General features: G+C 37.6%; 1 protein-coding gene across 3 annotated transcripts in view; it reads right to left on the bottom strand.

The window, feature by feature from the left end:
* Positions 1-505: 505 nt before the first annotated feature.
* Mfsd6 (major facilitator superfamily domain containing 6) overlaps positions 506-13,912 on the bottom strand; it is a 68,863-nt gene continuing 55,456 nt past the window's right edge. For 2 of the 3 annotated variants that reach the window (XM_046447425.2, XM_046447426.2), the window contains 4 exons: positions 7,509-7,670; positions 6,521-6,619; positions 4,624-4,904; positions 506-2,672 (listed from right to left, as the gene is read on the bottom strand). In XM_046447425.2, coding sequence (XP_046303381.1) covers positions 2,469-2,672; positions 4,624-4,904; positions 6,521-6,619; positions 7,509-7,670 — 746 coding nt within the window. In that variant the 3' untranslated portion in view covers positions 506-2,468. Of the gene's footprint in view, positions 2,673-2,807; positions 2,833-4,623; positions 4,905-6,520; positions 6,620-7,508; positions 7,671-13,912 lie in introns of all 3 variants that reach the window. The other variant, XM_058580333.1, reaches the window with a different exon arrangement.

Below are 13,912 nucleotides of genomic sequence, written 5' to 3'. Positions count from 1 at the left end.
CAAAATAATTTCTTTAGCACATAACAAGCACCCAATCACCATGGATGTGGCTCCTCTTTTCCTAGATTGACAGCTTAACCTCAGATTGGCTGAGAGGAACATTGCTTAAACAGTGGCCCCGGCAGCACTAGAAGTATTGAAAGGAACTGCAAAACCGTAGGAAGCTTTCAGCTAACTGCTTCTTAGGGCCATGGCAAAATTCACAGGCCAGTAGAGGAGCACTGTCCTCCCTATGAGTCCTTAAGTTTTTCAGGAAGTGACTGCCATTGAAATGTATTATAAGCTATTATTCTGTTTAAGGCTTTGAGGACTAGTTTAATAATTAGCAACCAGCCTCTTTGCATCCAGACGAACTCAGCACCCTGGGGTAATCTGCTATTTCTATGATCATAGGGGAAAAAGTAGAAAATAAGTCATTAAGGCAGTGATTACCAGCCTGGGTTTTGTGACATCCCTGAGTATTTCTAGGGATCTCAAGGGGGGTTATAAAATTCTCAAATCAAGATTTAATTTGAATTCACTTTAATGTTTTTTAAAGTGCCATGGCACTTTGAAGACAAGAAAAAGTCACAAAGTCCACAGACTCATGAAGGTGTCAGCTCAAAAGGCTGGAAATTACTGCATTATTGGATCAATTCCCACAGTAAACATTTCATGACAAAGGTGTGTTGCATTTGGTCTCATTCATTACAGAGTAAAGGACTTTTACTTTTTTGGTCACATCTTTATCATTTAAGAAATATTTAAAAATGTGTTTTATTTTTACTTCAACATGTCCACTGTGCATTTCCAAAACAGCAGGCTTTTCAAGAAAATAAATCAGAACTGTAAACACAAGATACAATATAAGTTTTTGACTTCCTACAGTCAGTTTCACAAATCTACATACTGTACATTCATAGGTGAGGTTCAGCCTGTCACCCACTTCTTTATTTCTGTAATTACACAAGCATAATAAATACATCTGATTTTAAAGGTCACTTAAAATGAGTCATGATAATTTACAGTACAGTACGTTTCAGTTCAAGTGCAAAAATAACTATTTGCTTAACTCTATTTCTTTTTAAGCTATGTTTTGTGGTGAAGCTAGATATCCAAGTGTACAATTTCTTCTCCCAGATAAAGTACTGGGCAGAGCTGTGTCATGGGGAGGCCCTGGCTTTACCATGATCCTGTCTGACCAGAGGCTAAGGCGAGAGCTGGCTTCTAACTGTTCCTTCCTCTCTCCCATTGCCTTTCATTCAGCTGAAGCAGTGGCTCTCTCCCTAGTCCTCCACTTTCATTTTTAGCAGCAAGCATTATGCATGATTCACCAAACCATTGTTCTGAAGATAGTTGAATATGTACAGTCTCATACCCAGATCTAATTGTCCAGTGTCTGACTATATCTTCTTGGGAAAGAACACACTGAGATTTGTTTCTTTATTCTTTAGAAAGTACCTCTTGTTACACCCTTTATATTCCCAATTTCTTATTTACCACCTCACAAACAAAACTGACCTACTAGGTAAGTTTTAAAAATTGTATCCCTCTCCCAGGCACTTAAATCTTATACTGTTCTTTGTAAATAGTATTGTGTAATTAAAGGAACCTTAGGAATTCAGTGATTTTTGTTTTATTATATAAGCTAACTAGAGCCCAAATCCCTCTAAAATAGTAAATAGTGATGGAAGCTATTTCCAGTATAATATATTTAGTAAACCCTTACCTGTTAAGCCATAGGATACTGACTTGGTCAGTTTCTTTGAAATATTCCCTCATTTCTAGTCATTCTCAAAGCCCATTTAAAACAAAAGGCATTTTAAAGCTCAATTTAGCTTGCAGTAGTCAATGACAGCTTTTGCTGCTCAGTACTATTTTCAATATATACCATATGTATATAAAAATATATTTGTTGGAGATATGCAAAGCTTATGATGAAACTTAACTTTTTAAAATTTTAAACAAAAAAGTATAAGTACTATTTTCATCTGATTACCTTTTAATATATCTTACAATTTTTTAAATGGTTCTCTTCTAGAGAAAAAAAAATTATAGATGTACTCTATTTCTTTACAGTGGGCATTAAGAACACAATAATTAGAATAAATAATCAGAAGAGGGAAATTATACCAATATTCACCTTGAAATACTCATGTTCCCTCTACTTAGTGTAACAGCTGGTTTCCAGCCTTCCTGCATTGGCAGAAATGTTCTGTGGTCATTCACCTAACCAACCAAGAATTGAAGTCCTCACTGAATGCTATTTCCTTTCTGTGACTCCAATGGGACTATGGAAGTTCACCTTCTCTTGCCATATGTATTGTAGCTCAGGTGTGTGTGTGTGTTTATGTGTGTGTGTTTTCCATGTTAATGAGTTTAGATATTTAGAAGCGTATGCGGTGCTGGCTCCTCCGCAGGAGTTGTGATGGGGTCTGGCCAAGGAACCCAATTCCATGCAGGGTGTGAGATGAGCAGGACACGGTCCCTCAGCGTCCTCCAGTGGCAGGCGGAGTGTGCTGCTCCCCACTCTCCTCCACACGTGGGTCCACACTGGGGTGAACAGAGCTAATCTGCGTCTGAGATGCTGCTGCGTCAGGGGATGGCTGGTTTCTAGGTGGGTCAGGGTGAGTCTCACGCAGGACAGGCTGGACTCCACCAGCTGGAGAATTTTCTTGATTCTCACTGGTCCCCTGGGAGGAAAAAACAGAAAGAATGTGAAACCAACCCTTTATATATGTTTTCAAGTAAGACACAGCAAACGTGGGGAGATCATCATGAAGTGCCCAGGGACCAAGTAATAGAGGAATAAGTAAAGAATGTCTTACCTTTCATTTCTTTTCCTATGTGCAACTGCCAGAGCCGCATGAAAAACACAAACACTATAAGCAGACATATCTTGTGGATAAAGGAACATTTTTACCAAAACACCCATCACTACTAGGTAAACAATTTACATCATCAAATATTTTAATGACTCCCCAGTCACTGTAAATCACTGGATGAGTACCAAGGAATAAGTGAAATGCAGGCCACTTGCTAAGACCAGGGTGTTCAAGAGCTAGAAGATGTTTTGTCAATATTAAGTTAATGAGGGATTTTTCTGTAATGAAAAATCCTAATGTATATTTGCAATTTCAAAATAAAAATAATCACTAAAAGTTAAATGAGAAAGAACTTCTACATAAAAAAGGGACGTGTACTTATGTAACCAGTGGTGGGTAGCAATAAGTATGTGTACTCACTCCAGTATGTTTTGGTAAAATTCCATATTAGTTTTCAGGTCAGGAAACATGATTTTTTTTTGTAGTTATAGATGGACAGAATGCCTTTATTTTGTTTGTTTATTTTTATGTGGTGCTGAGGATCGAACCCCAGCCCAGGAAACATGATTTTTAAAAAGGGTTGCTTCTAATAGCTGAATAATTTTTAAAAAGTTTCATTTTTGTTAATTTTGAAATATATGGGGAAAAAACTTTAGCACAATGACTTTTTCATAAGAACTACACCAAAACTGCTAGTTCTTGTTAATCTCAACAGACACCAGAAAAAAAGAAAAAAAAAATTAGTGCTGCGTAATCCTCATGGGCTTCTGTGAAAATGAGGCTGAGCACAGAGATGACAATGCTACGCCCTCGGCGGCAGACTCACAAAATCCTCCCTGTGCTCCTCCCACCCCAATGTCGAGTTCAGACCTAGCAGAAGATTCATATGAGTTTATTATCTTAAGGAGGATCATGCACAAACTGGCATGCATATGGTTATCAGTCAAGAATCAGATTTGCACAAATTATATAAAGATTTTAGGTTTACAAAGTCAAGATACATTTAATGAAGGTAATTCAACAGATTTTATAAAAAGAAAATACCCAAATTATCCTTAAGTCTTTCTCCTTTATTTCTTTGTTTCTTCTGGCTCCTCTGAAGCTACTCTAAATATGGAGCTGACACAACTTATCAAGTAAGTGGTAAAAAAAGGGAATAAAATTCATTCCTTTGGTCAAACTGTTTGTAGAAGTCATACTCATTTTCCAAAGTCTGGAAACAGCTTTTAGTTACACAGCTATTAACTTTATCAGCATGGTTTGACTTTTCTCAGAAGAGATCACTAGAGATTATCTAGGGATAAGAATAATTGCACTTTCTATTTTTCAGGTGAGGCCACTGCAGAACCATCATCCCCTGAGTTGGGGGTCCTGACAAACCCATACAGTGGCTTAATTATTAGTTAATTAATTCAACAGATATTTATTGCATTCCTATGATATGGCATGACCACTAGAATGTTGGAACTATAGAGCTTAGTAAATACAGTCCCTGAATGCAAGAACAATATACTCTTGCTGTAACTGTTATCCATCAACACTGAAATTTTAAAGGAGTATATAAGATTGGAATTTATTAAGAATTATCATCCCCTTTGTAAAGCCTTCCTAAACTTCATAAGGCAGAATTTTCCTTCTACGGGCCCATGTAAATATGCCATAACAGCTATCAGAGTATTGAAATTGTTTGCATGTCTCTTGTTTCCCACCAGTTTTTCGATAAATCTTAATGAGTGTAAAATGAATAATTAAAATGAGTGAGCCCACTTGAAGTGTCTCCAGTGAAGGTGACATTGCTAGCCCAGTGGAGGAACAATACCTGTAAAGGCTGTATCTCAGAAGCACGGTTGTCTCTTGTCAGTTGCATCATCTCTTTAATTTGGTAGAGTGCGTAGACCAAAGTCACCCAGGGGGAGGAGCTGACCCCCCAGGCTGGTTTGTTCACATCTTCCTGTTCTTCCTGGTGCTTGGTTTTCTTGGGTGGAAGTCTGGGCTCAATGCGTGGCATGACATCTTCTGTCTGTTGCTGTACCAAGTCGATGGTTGCTATGGGAACAGGACTGGAGGGAACAGGAATCCTTTCTGCCAACATTGTCTTGTCTGGAGAGAAAATAATGTTCAAATTATTTTTCAGTTTTCTACATATTTAAATAAAGGCAAATAAGCCAGGTGCAGTGGTGCACAACTATAATCCCAGCTACTTGAATGGCTGCCTTGAGCCCAGGGGGTTGAGACCAGCTTGGGCAACAGAGTGAGACTCTGGCTCAACTAAATAAGTAAACTGACAATTCTATAAACCCATTCTAATTTGTTTAGCAACATTAATAAATTTTTGTTTACCAAGGATTTCTTTATGTGGTGCACGACTTCTTTGCTTGGTCTCCTCATAGGGCTTAATAGATATTAACTTATATTTATTTAAGAAATCTAGTTTTCAATTTAACTTAGATATAACATTGTATGGAGCATAGGTTACAGTTAATGTGCTTTAGGTCCCCTTGTAGGATTGCAATTTTAAAGGTAGCACCAAAACAGCAAAAGCTATCTGGAAGCCTTTTACTGAAGGCTCAAACTGAGACTTATAAGAGGTATGATCCACATGAGATTATAAAGAACAAAAGTAAGAAACCCAATATTGCTCTTTTTTTCTGAATAACTCAAAGTGATTAAAATCTACCTATGAGGTTTCTGTAATAAGTAAGTTTTTGTCCTGACAGAAGTACTTTGGATACTTGAAGCCAGGGCTCATGGAAGGATAGGACAGCCAAAGAAGACTATCCCTGCACAGGGACCAAGGAGCTGAGCAAGAGTTATTTGTATTCTACTGGTTGACCCTTTTCACTAAAAAGTTGATTTAAGCTGGGTGTGGTGGCACAAACCTGTAATCCCAGTGGCTCAGGAGGCTGAGACAGAAGGATCACAAGTTCAAAGCCAGCCTCAGCAAAAGCAACTCAGTGAGACCCTGTTTCTAAATAAAATACAAAACAGGGCTGAGGATATGGTTCAGTGATCAAGTGCCCCTGAGTTCAATCCCTGGTCCTCCCCCCACCAAAAAAAAAAAAAAAAATGCTTTAACAAGTGGTGCATGCCTGTAATCCCAGCGACATAGGAGGCTGAGGAAGGAGGATCGCAAATTCCAGGTCAGCCTGGGCCATTTAGCAGACCTTATCTCAAAATAAAAAGAGCTGAGGACAGGTCAGTGGTAGAGCGCCCCTAGTTTCAATTCCCAGTACAATCTCCAGTACTGCAATCAAGATTGATTTAAATTCTCATCTATACATTATACTTGACAAAACAATTTTACTAAAGGCCATATCTAGTTCAGGGAAAACTTCAAATTTCAGGTTTAGACTTTCATTTTCTTCAAATGAAGGTAAAGGCATAGATAGTAATACCACTCCCTACCCCTAGAAGTAAAATTACTATAGCCTTATATGTATTTGACTATTGAAATCCCTCCAGAATACCAGGGAAATTTAAAACCAGTACCATAAAACAAAACAAGAATGTTCAAGCTTCCTAATATAATTCTTTTTAGCAGAGAAGGAGGCTTCTCTCTAACATGGCACACACGAGTGCATCGGTACACCACTGAGGAAATCCACCCAGGTAGGCCCATCGTATACCATTACTACTTCCAGGTTTCTGAGGGGCACCTGTGAAATTCCTCATGGTCTGGACCATTAGCAACATCAAGAAAGAATGGAAATGTTTACCTTCTTCCTCATCTGGCACTGCCAGCCACTGGATCAGGGCAAAGAGCAGGAGGATCACCAGACAGGCCATGCCAATGCCTCGGAAGGTTGCAGCAGCCCCTGTGAAAACAATCACAGGACCGTAGAGGAATTCCAGGAAATGCAGATAGCCCTCCTCCCAAACTGTCAATGTTCTAAAGTTCAGGCACAGGAAGCACAGCTTTCAGTGAATCAGAGGACAGTGCCCTTCCGCTAGCTTTCCCTAAAGGTGCCCCTGGCGCTGGCACTGGTTCTGTTGTTTGTCAATTATAAAACTGCATTTTTAAAGGATTATAAGGGATAGTCTTTCACTGCCTTCCATTGCAACATCTAATATTCAATGGCATTCTCTTCTTTGTAAACACCATTTACCTACCTTTTTACTAACAGCCCTATTAATCTGTAGTGGGATGGCAGAGCTTATATGGTGTTATAAACTCACATGTCTCTGGGCCCAACTCACCATGACTGAGCAGTCACAGTCCCTAGAGCAGAATAATCTCATTTCCACCCTGGGCCCTATATTTCCAATAAAGGAGATCTGATGAGGCAGACAGGCTGTGTTAATACAGATGTACTAACATGATCAACATCAGTATACAGTTAGTTAGGCTCTCCTGGTTCAAATGATGAATTTTCTTTTCTTTAGCTTTATCATCATCATGTTTGGGGTACCACACTGTAAACCAAAAACATATGTGCTTATTCATTTTTTTGGGCTCCCTTGAAGTATCTATGTAGCATCTCATTAAACTGTTAGTCAAAGGAGTGTGGGCACAATTATAGGCTGCCTTTAATCATCTTAACAACCTAACCACATGCTTTAGAATTATAACTAGCCTGAAATTTAGAAACAGAATACAAATACTGGAATTTAGCTTCTGGCAATATTCAGTAATAATGTGAGTGTTCATGAAGTATTGCTGAAAAATTATGTTTTCACCAAAGGAAAAAAGAAAGTCCTTTTTACCAAAATAATTGACTAACACGCCTCCAATCATGGCACCACATCCTCTCCCCAATCCCAGGTGAAGGCCCTGCAGGATGCCCTGTGCAGACGTCCTCAGCTCCGGGGGAACAGCTGCACTGAGGTAAGAAATACATGCTGCCCAGATGGCCGCGTGTGTCACTCCTGGAGAAGGAGAGAAACAGGAGGCATCAAATGTCTGCTTAGAACTCCTTCAGTTACCCCATTTAGAATGTGAATTATTTAAATTTTAAACACATGCATTCTCTCTCTCTCTCTCTCTCTCTCTCACACACACACACACACACACACACACGTACATTGGTAAAATATCCATAGCATAAAGTTCACCACTTTGACCATTTTTATACATTCGGTTCAATGGAATTAAGTACACTCACACCATTCTGCAACCATCAACAACACCCATCTCCAGAACTTTTTCACCTGAAACAAAATCTGTACCATTCTTTAATCCCTCCCCTTCAGGCCTTGGCAACCCCTTTTCTTTCTATTTCCATGAAGGTCATTACTCTGGGTATCTCATAACTAGAATCATACAGTATTTGTCCTCTTTGTTTCTGGCTTATTTCACTTAACATAACGTCTTAAAGGTTCATCCATGTTGCAGCAAGTTTCAGAATTTCCTTCCTTTTAAAGGCTAAATAATACTCCAACATATGTATATATCACATTTGCTCATGTATTCTTCTATTGGTGGACATCTGAGTTGTGTCCACCTATTTTGTTTTTTCGTTTTGGGTACTGGGGATTGAACTAATAAGGGTCATTTAACCACTGAGGCACATCCCCAACCCTTTTTATTTTTTAGTTTTCTCTCCTTTGGGAGACAGGGTCTCACAAAGTTGCTTAGGACCTCTCTAAGTTGCTGAGGCTGGCTTTGAACTCATGATCCTCCTGCCTCCGCCTCCCCAGTCACTGGAATTACAGGGGTACACCATCACACCCAGATATGTTCACCTATTAAAGGCTAGTGTGAATAATGCTACTATGAACATCGGTATACAAGCACCTGTTTGTATCCCTGATTTCAATTATTTTGGATATACACAGCTCAAAGCAGAGCTTCTGGGTCACATGGTCACATGCTTAACATTTTGAGGAACCACTGAACTATTTTACACAGTAGTTGCACCATTTACATTCCCATCAGATAAGAACAAGAGATCCAATTTCTCTACCACTTATTTTTGGATTTTTTTTCCTCTTAAATATTAGCAATCCTAATGAGTGTGAAGTAGTATTTTGTGTTTCTGATTTGCATTCCCCTAAATACTAGTGATGCTGAGCACTAGTGATGCTTTTTAACCATTTGTGTATCTTCTTTGGAGAAATGGCTATTTGAGTCCTCCCATTTTTAAATTAAGTTGATTTCTATTGATGAGTTGGAAGTGTTCTTTATATGTTCTGTGTATTCATATCTTAGTGAGCACCTACTCTGACATTAAGATTATTTCCATTTTTCTCCATCATGATTAGCACCATAATTTACAAAGCTGGAGATAAAGCTTTTTATGTACCTTATATTATTTACACTGGCTATAATTCCACAATTGAGGTTAATGGTTCAGAGGATATGACAATTTGGGGGAGGGGAGTACCAAGGATTGAATTCAGGGGCTCTCAACCACTGAACTACATTGATTTCTCAGTCCTATTTTGTGTTTTGTTTAGAGACAGGGTCTCACTGAGTTGCTTTAGTTGCTTTAGTGCCTTACTGTTGCAAAGGCTGGCTCTGAACTTGTGATCCTTCTCCCCAGTCACTGGGATTACAGTTGTGCACCACCACACCTGGCTGGAGATGACAATTTTTATGCTTGTGAATAAACAGTTTTAGTTTTCCAAAAGAGTGTAGAGACAACTTACAATGCCTCATAACAACTGTATTTTATCTTCATTATCTGTTGGAGGGAGAGAGAAGTAACAGGTTTTTTAAAAGTAATTATTTTAATATATGGTAACTTTGCATTATCTGAATTAAAATATTAACTGAGACATTGCTTTAAGTGTGATTTTAAAAAATATATTATCACAACAGGTTTTATAGCTAGAGAGATTAAAAAATCAGCTGGTTCTGCCTTGATTAAGTCAGGAGCTCCTTCCCTAAAAAATGATCTCTTTTGGAGATAATATCTTCAGAAACTCACCCTAAGTTTTAGACTATTAAACTACAGAGTCAATATTCCTTTAAAATTTGGTCTAACTTTTGTCTGCTTCTGACCAGAATGGATCAACAGGGTGTAGACTTACTCTCTTTCCTGAAATAACTGAAAAGATATATATATATATATATATATATATATATATATATATATATATATATATATATATATATTTTCAGTTATATGATTCTCGAGACATTGCTTTATATATGTTGTATGTGTTCGAATACTTTCGATTTTTATTTTAGTATAAGTGAAATTCTAGCGTGCATCAGCAACAAAACCAGTAACACCTGAGACATGAGAAATAAATGAGTAGCCCCAGCTCAAAGCCTGAGATATTCTGAGAGGTACAGGCACAAAGAATCACTGAGTTGAAGATTCCAGCCAGGAGTCTAAAGAGACAAGGTAGCTGGTGTGCTAGGGCAAAACACCAGAGAGGAGACAGCCTTCAAAGAGAAAACTCCAGAGACCTACAGAGGGTTTCCAGAAGAGAACTAACTGTTCAACAAAAGCATGTATAGAAATTTTTCAAAGCCAAGGAAAGAACCTCCCAAGAGTGTGATAGAGAGCAATTCTGGAAACCATATGAGGTTGGAAATAGTACCTGCTTCCACCAGCCAAGGTGGAAAACCTCAGGATTTCTGGGACTTGTCAAGTACTCAAGAGGGTCTTGTGTTAGTAAATAAGCCCTAACCACTACTTTAGTCTCACCTAAGTAATCTTAAAAGCAAAACCCCAAAAGATGATACTATTTCCAAGTAACTGAGCTATGTCCCAGAACAAGGCTCAAGCATGTTTCTAGGAATATGAAAATATCCAGCACTCAAAAAGGGAAAAGTCACAAGTATGCCATACAATAAAAAATCACTGGGATGACCTTACTTAAGTGGATCCATAATGCAATAAATGTTATTTTTACTGGACACATTATCTCACATGCCTCATAATTGACTAAGAAACATCTAAACAGTTTTCCTATCCCTTATATGTGCCTCAGTCATCATTTTAACTGTTTTTTGTTTGTTTGTTTGTTTTGTTTTGTTTTTCTAGTGCTGCAGATCCAACCCAGGCCTCCCACAAGCTTGGCAAACACTCTGCCACTAAGCTATATCCTAGCCCTAACCAGACTATTTTTCAACTAAAAAGTCAGTCTAGATCATCAGTGGTAGCATGCACACTTAATTAATTTCCAAAGAAGTCAAATAAAGTATTTACTTTAGCTAAACAATTGCAATGCTCTCTAGATAGTGCCACATTTCTCAGAAATGAATAATGTCTGGATAGAGTCTTCATTGTGAATGTTGATACAGAGGTACACAATGGAAAGAGTTTCATTTGTATCATTAAGGGTGATGTTACTTCTATTTCTTTTCAAGATGTACTCTAGAATTTCACTAACACTAAAATAAAAATCGAAAGTATTCCAACACATACAATTAATTCATTCAAAATTGATTTGATTCAATAACAAAATCCAAATTAGTGATCCATCTTTAAGACGTGGTTTCCCAAGACCTGAAACCACATCATGTGGTTGCACGTTAACTGCAATCAATTGCAGGATTTACAAGTAGACAAAGACGAGCCTCTTTGTGTATGGGACTGTATTAAAATATACTTTTTGGTTATAATTTAGATCAAATGTATTTGATCTCATTGATATTTTAGATTAAATATAATTCTTGAAGTTACTCTCAAGTGTGAAGGCTTTGGCATACACAAAATCTTGCAATAATAGAGCCTCTCTCTTTACACCACTTCAAAATTCTAGGTGTTGTCTAAAACTTAGACAACGAGGTAATCTAAGGTAATCAAACCATTTTCCACCAGGGTGACTCCAGTCTGAAGGCTTTTAAATTATTTTTAGATCTGGCTGGCTGGTATAATGTGGCAGTTCTGAAATTCTCCTGAGTTAGATTTCTAAAGTCTCTTTATTGTTTTTGATTAGATAATTGGGAACTACAGCCTTTAAAGTAACTAATGGCATTAGCTGAAGGGAAAAACAATAAAGTGTACAATAAAAATGTCTTCTCTGGTACTAAAGATAGAAGAAGGAAAGCCAGTCCTCCTATATCCTCCAACATTTTCTAGGGAAGACGTAAGGTTAGAATTGATTTCTCTCAAAAAAAAAAAAACCAACTATTTCTAAACATCATGACAATGGAAGAATCAATTAAGCCTACCCCACTTCCTAGAAAATAAACTAGCAAAACTAAGCAATCCATAGAAGGGACCGGTTAGTAATATCACCTTAAAGGCATTTGTAGAGCTGTGGTTCTTATGCTTAAATTTGAATACACAACTCTCCAGTAATCTTATTAGTAATCTCAAACTCTGGCCAATATTTTTATTACAATTGTGTTCTGGTCCTCTAATTTCAGAATAATATAAAAAGCTACCTTAGAAATCTAAAAACTTTCCACTATTTTCCATATTTATACGACAAGATTGAGGAAGCCTTAGCAATTGTGCTACCTAAAACAACTCTCCTGTAAAATTTAGGAGGTAAAATACTATCATAAACTAGGAAAAGAAAGTATTTCTACTTTCTTTACTTTTTATTAGAGATCTGTGCAAAAGAGTAGATGATTATTCTTTATGTGATGAAATAAGAACATTTATTTTGTGACATGGGTAAATGTGTACAGCAGAGGTACAAAATTTCAAACCCTTAAGTATGAGATAATTATGTTGGAAGAGCCAACGGTGAAAATCAAAAGATGTTACCCCTGACTGCTAACAGTGAACACACAAATTGACACCTAGCCACACCTGTTAACCCTTCCTTAGTCACTTGTCATAAATCTATCGAGATGCCTTCAGTAGTAATTCATCACCAACTCACTAATAGGTGCTCAACGAATACTGCATGACTCACAAAGACCAAACAGGTCACATAAACTTAGTGTCTCAGTCCTCCCTTACTTCTAGTGGGGTTCATCAGCATTAGCTTTGAGGCTTAATAGAAACAAAAAGATATGCCCACATTACTTAATGCCATGACCCTAACTATCTGGAGATACCGTTTGGATAACCTTGAATCACTAAAAATAATTGTGATTAATAATAAAATTTTTTATTAATAATATAGTATCATCACAGCAAATTATTCCACAAGGAATTGTGCTATTTTGCACAGATTATTTCCTTTATTCTTGGGTAGTATGTTTTTCTTCATTTTCCAAAAAGGAAACTAAGGCACCAAGAGATTAGAATGCCATGTTCAAGGTCACAGAGACAGGCAGTAGTAGGACATGGTATGAATCTTGGATACCCACATTCAGAACTTAAGTGCTTATGTGTTGCACTGTATGTCCTCGTAACAACTATTTCAGTATTCCTCAGAAAATGTAGTTGTCAGCTTTGAGAGGTTTTGTTGGTATTTCCAAACATGCCCAACAATCTACTTTCTTGAAAAAAAAATTCCTATTCCTTCTGCCTTTTTCCCCTCATTCCCTAAAAGCTGATTTATTACATATAGCATCAAGTCTTTCATATACCCTAAATGGCTCTTTACCTTATAATATTCAACACCGGTATCTTATTCTGCAATATGTATTTCAAAACTGTTCAGTCCTGGCCCACGAGAGTGCTCTATTGCAATAAATGGCATGTATGAGCAAGAAAAAAAATCCTTTCTTCTCAAGAAGACAGCTATTCTTTGTTAAATGTTGCTTGGCTTGGGGAAATCACATCATAATGGCTGGGAGGAGAGAGAACTGACAAAGTACTGAGAACTAGAACTGTTTTGTTTTTCTTGTTTCTACCACTGATGTATTGCTTACCAAACAAAATATAATTATCCCTTTAGCACCAGCACACAGAATTAGCTGTCACAATCCTTTTCCGTGTACAGACCAAAGTTTACATTTCAATTACTTCATTGTACTTCTCATGCAGGGATGAAAGAAGCTTCTGAAAGATAAAACTTGTGAACATCGGTAAGACTGCTCTCCCTAAGTAAAGGCCTCCACTGGGTAGGCAGTAAGAGGAGTCTCTATCAGTTAAGGTAATGCTAGCTGTTGTAATAGATAAGCCTCAAAATAATACTGATTTCACACAGTAGGTACTTTCTTTATCATAAATGAAGTCCAACTAGCAGGAGACAGGAGGATTAGCAGCTCTGTTCCATACACTCATTCAGGGATCCAGGCTGCAAAGACTTCGACTCTTCAATGCCTGGTACCCTAGGTTTCAATACCCAGGGGAAGGAGGAGAGTC

This window comes from Marmota monax, unplaced genomic scaffold (assembly GCF_021218885.2).
Source record: "Marmota monax isolate L192 unplaced genomic scaffold, Marmota_monax_Labrador192_F-V1.1 WCK01_AAM20220418_F8-fsc00007, whole genome shotgun sequence".
Lineage (NCBI taxonomy): Eukaryota > Metazoa > Chordata > Mammalia > Rodentia > Sciuridae > Marmota > Marmota monax.
The sequence above is the reverse complement of the archived record's forward strand: the minus strand, read 5'-3'. Positions and strand labels throughout refer to the sequence as shown.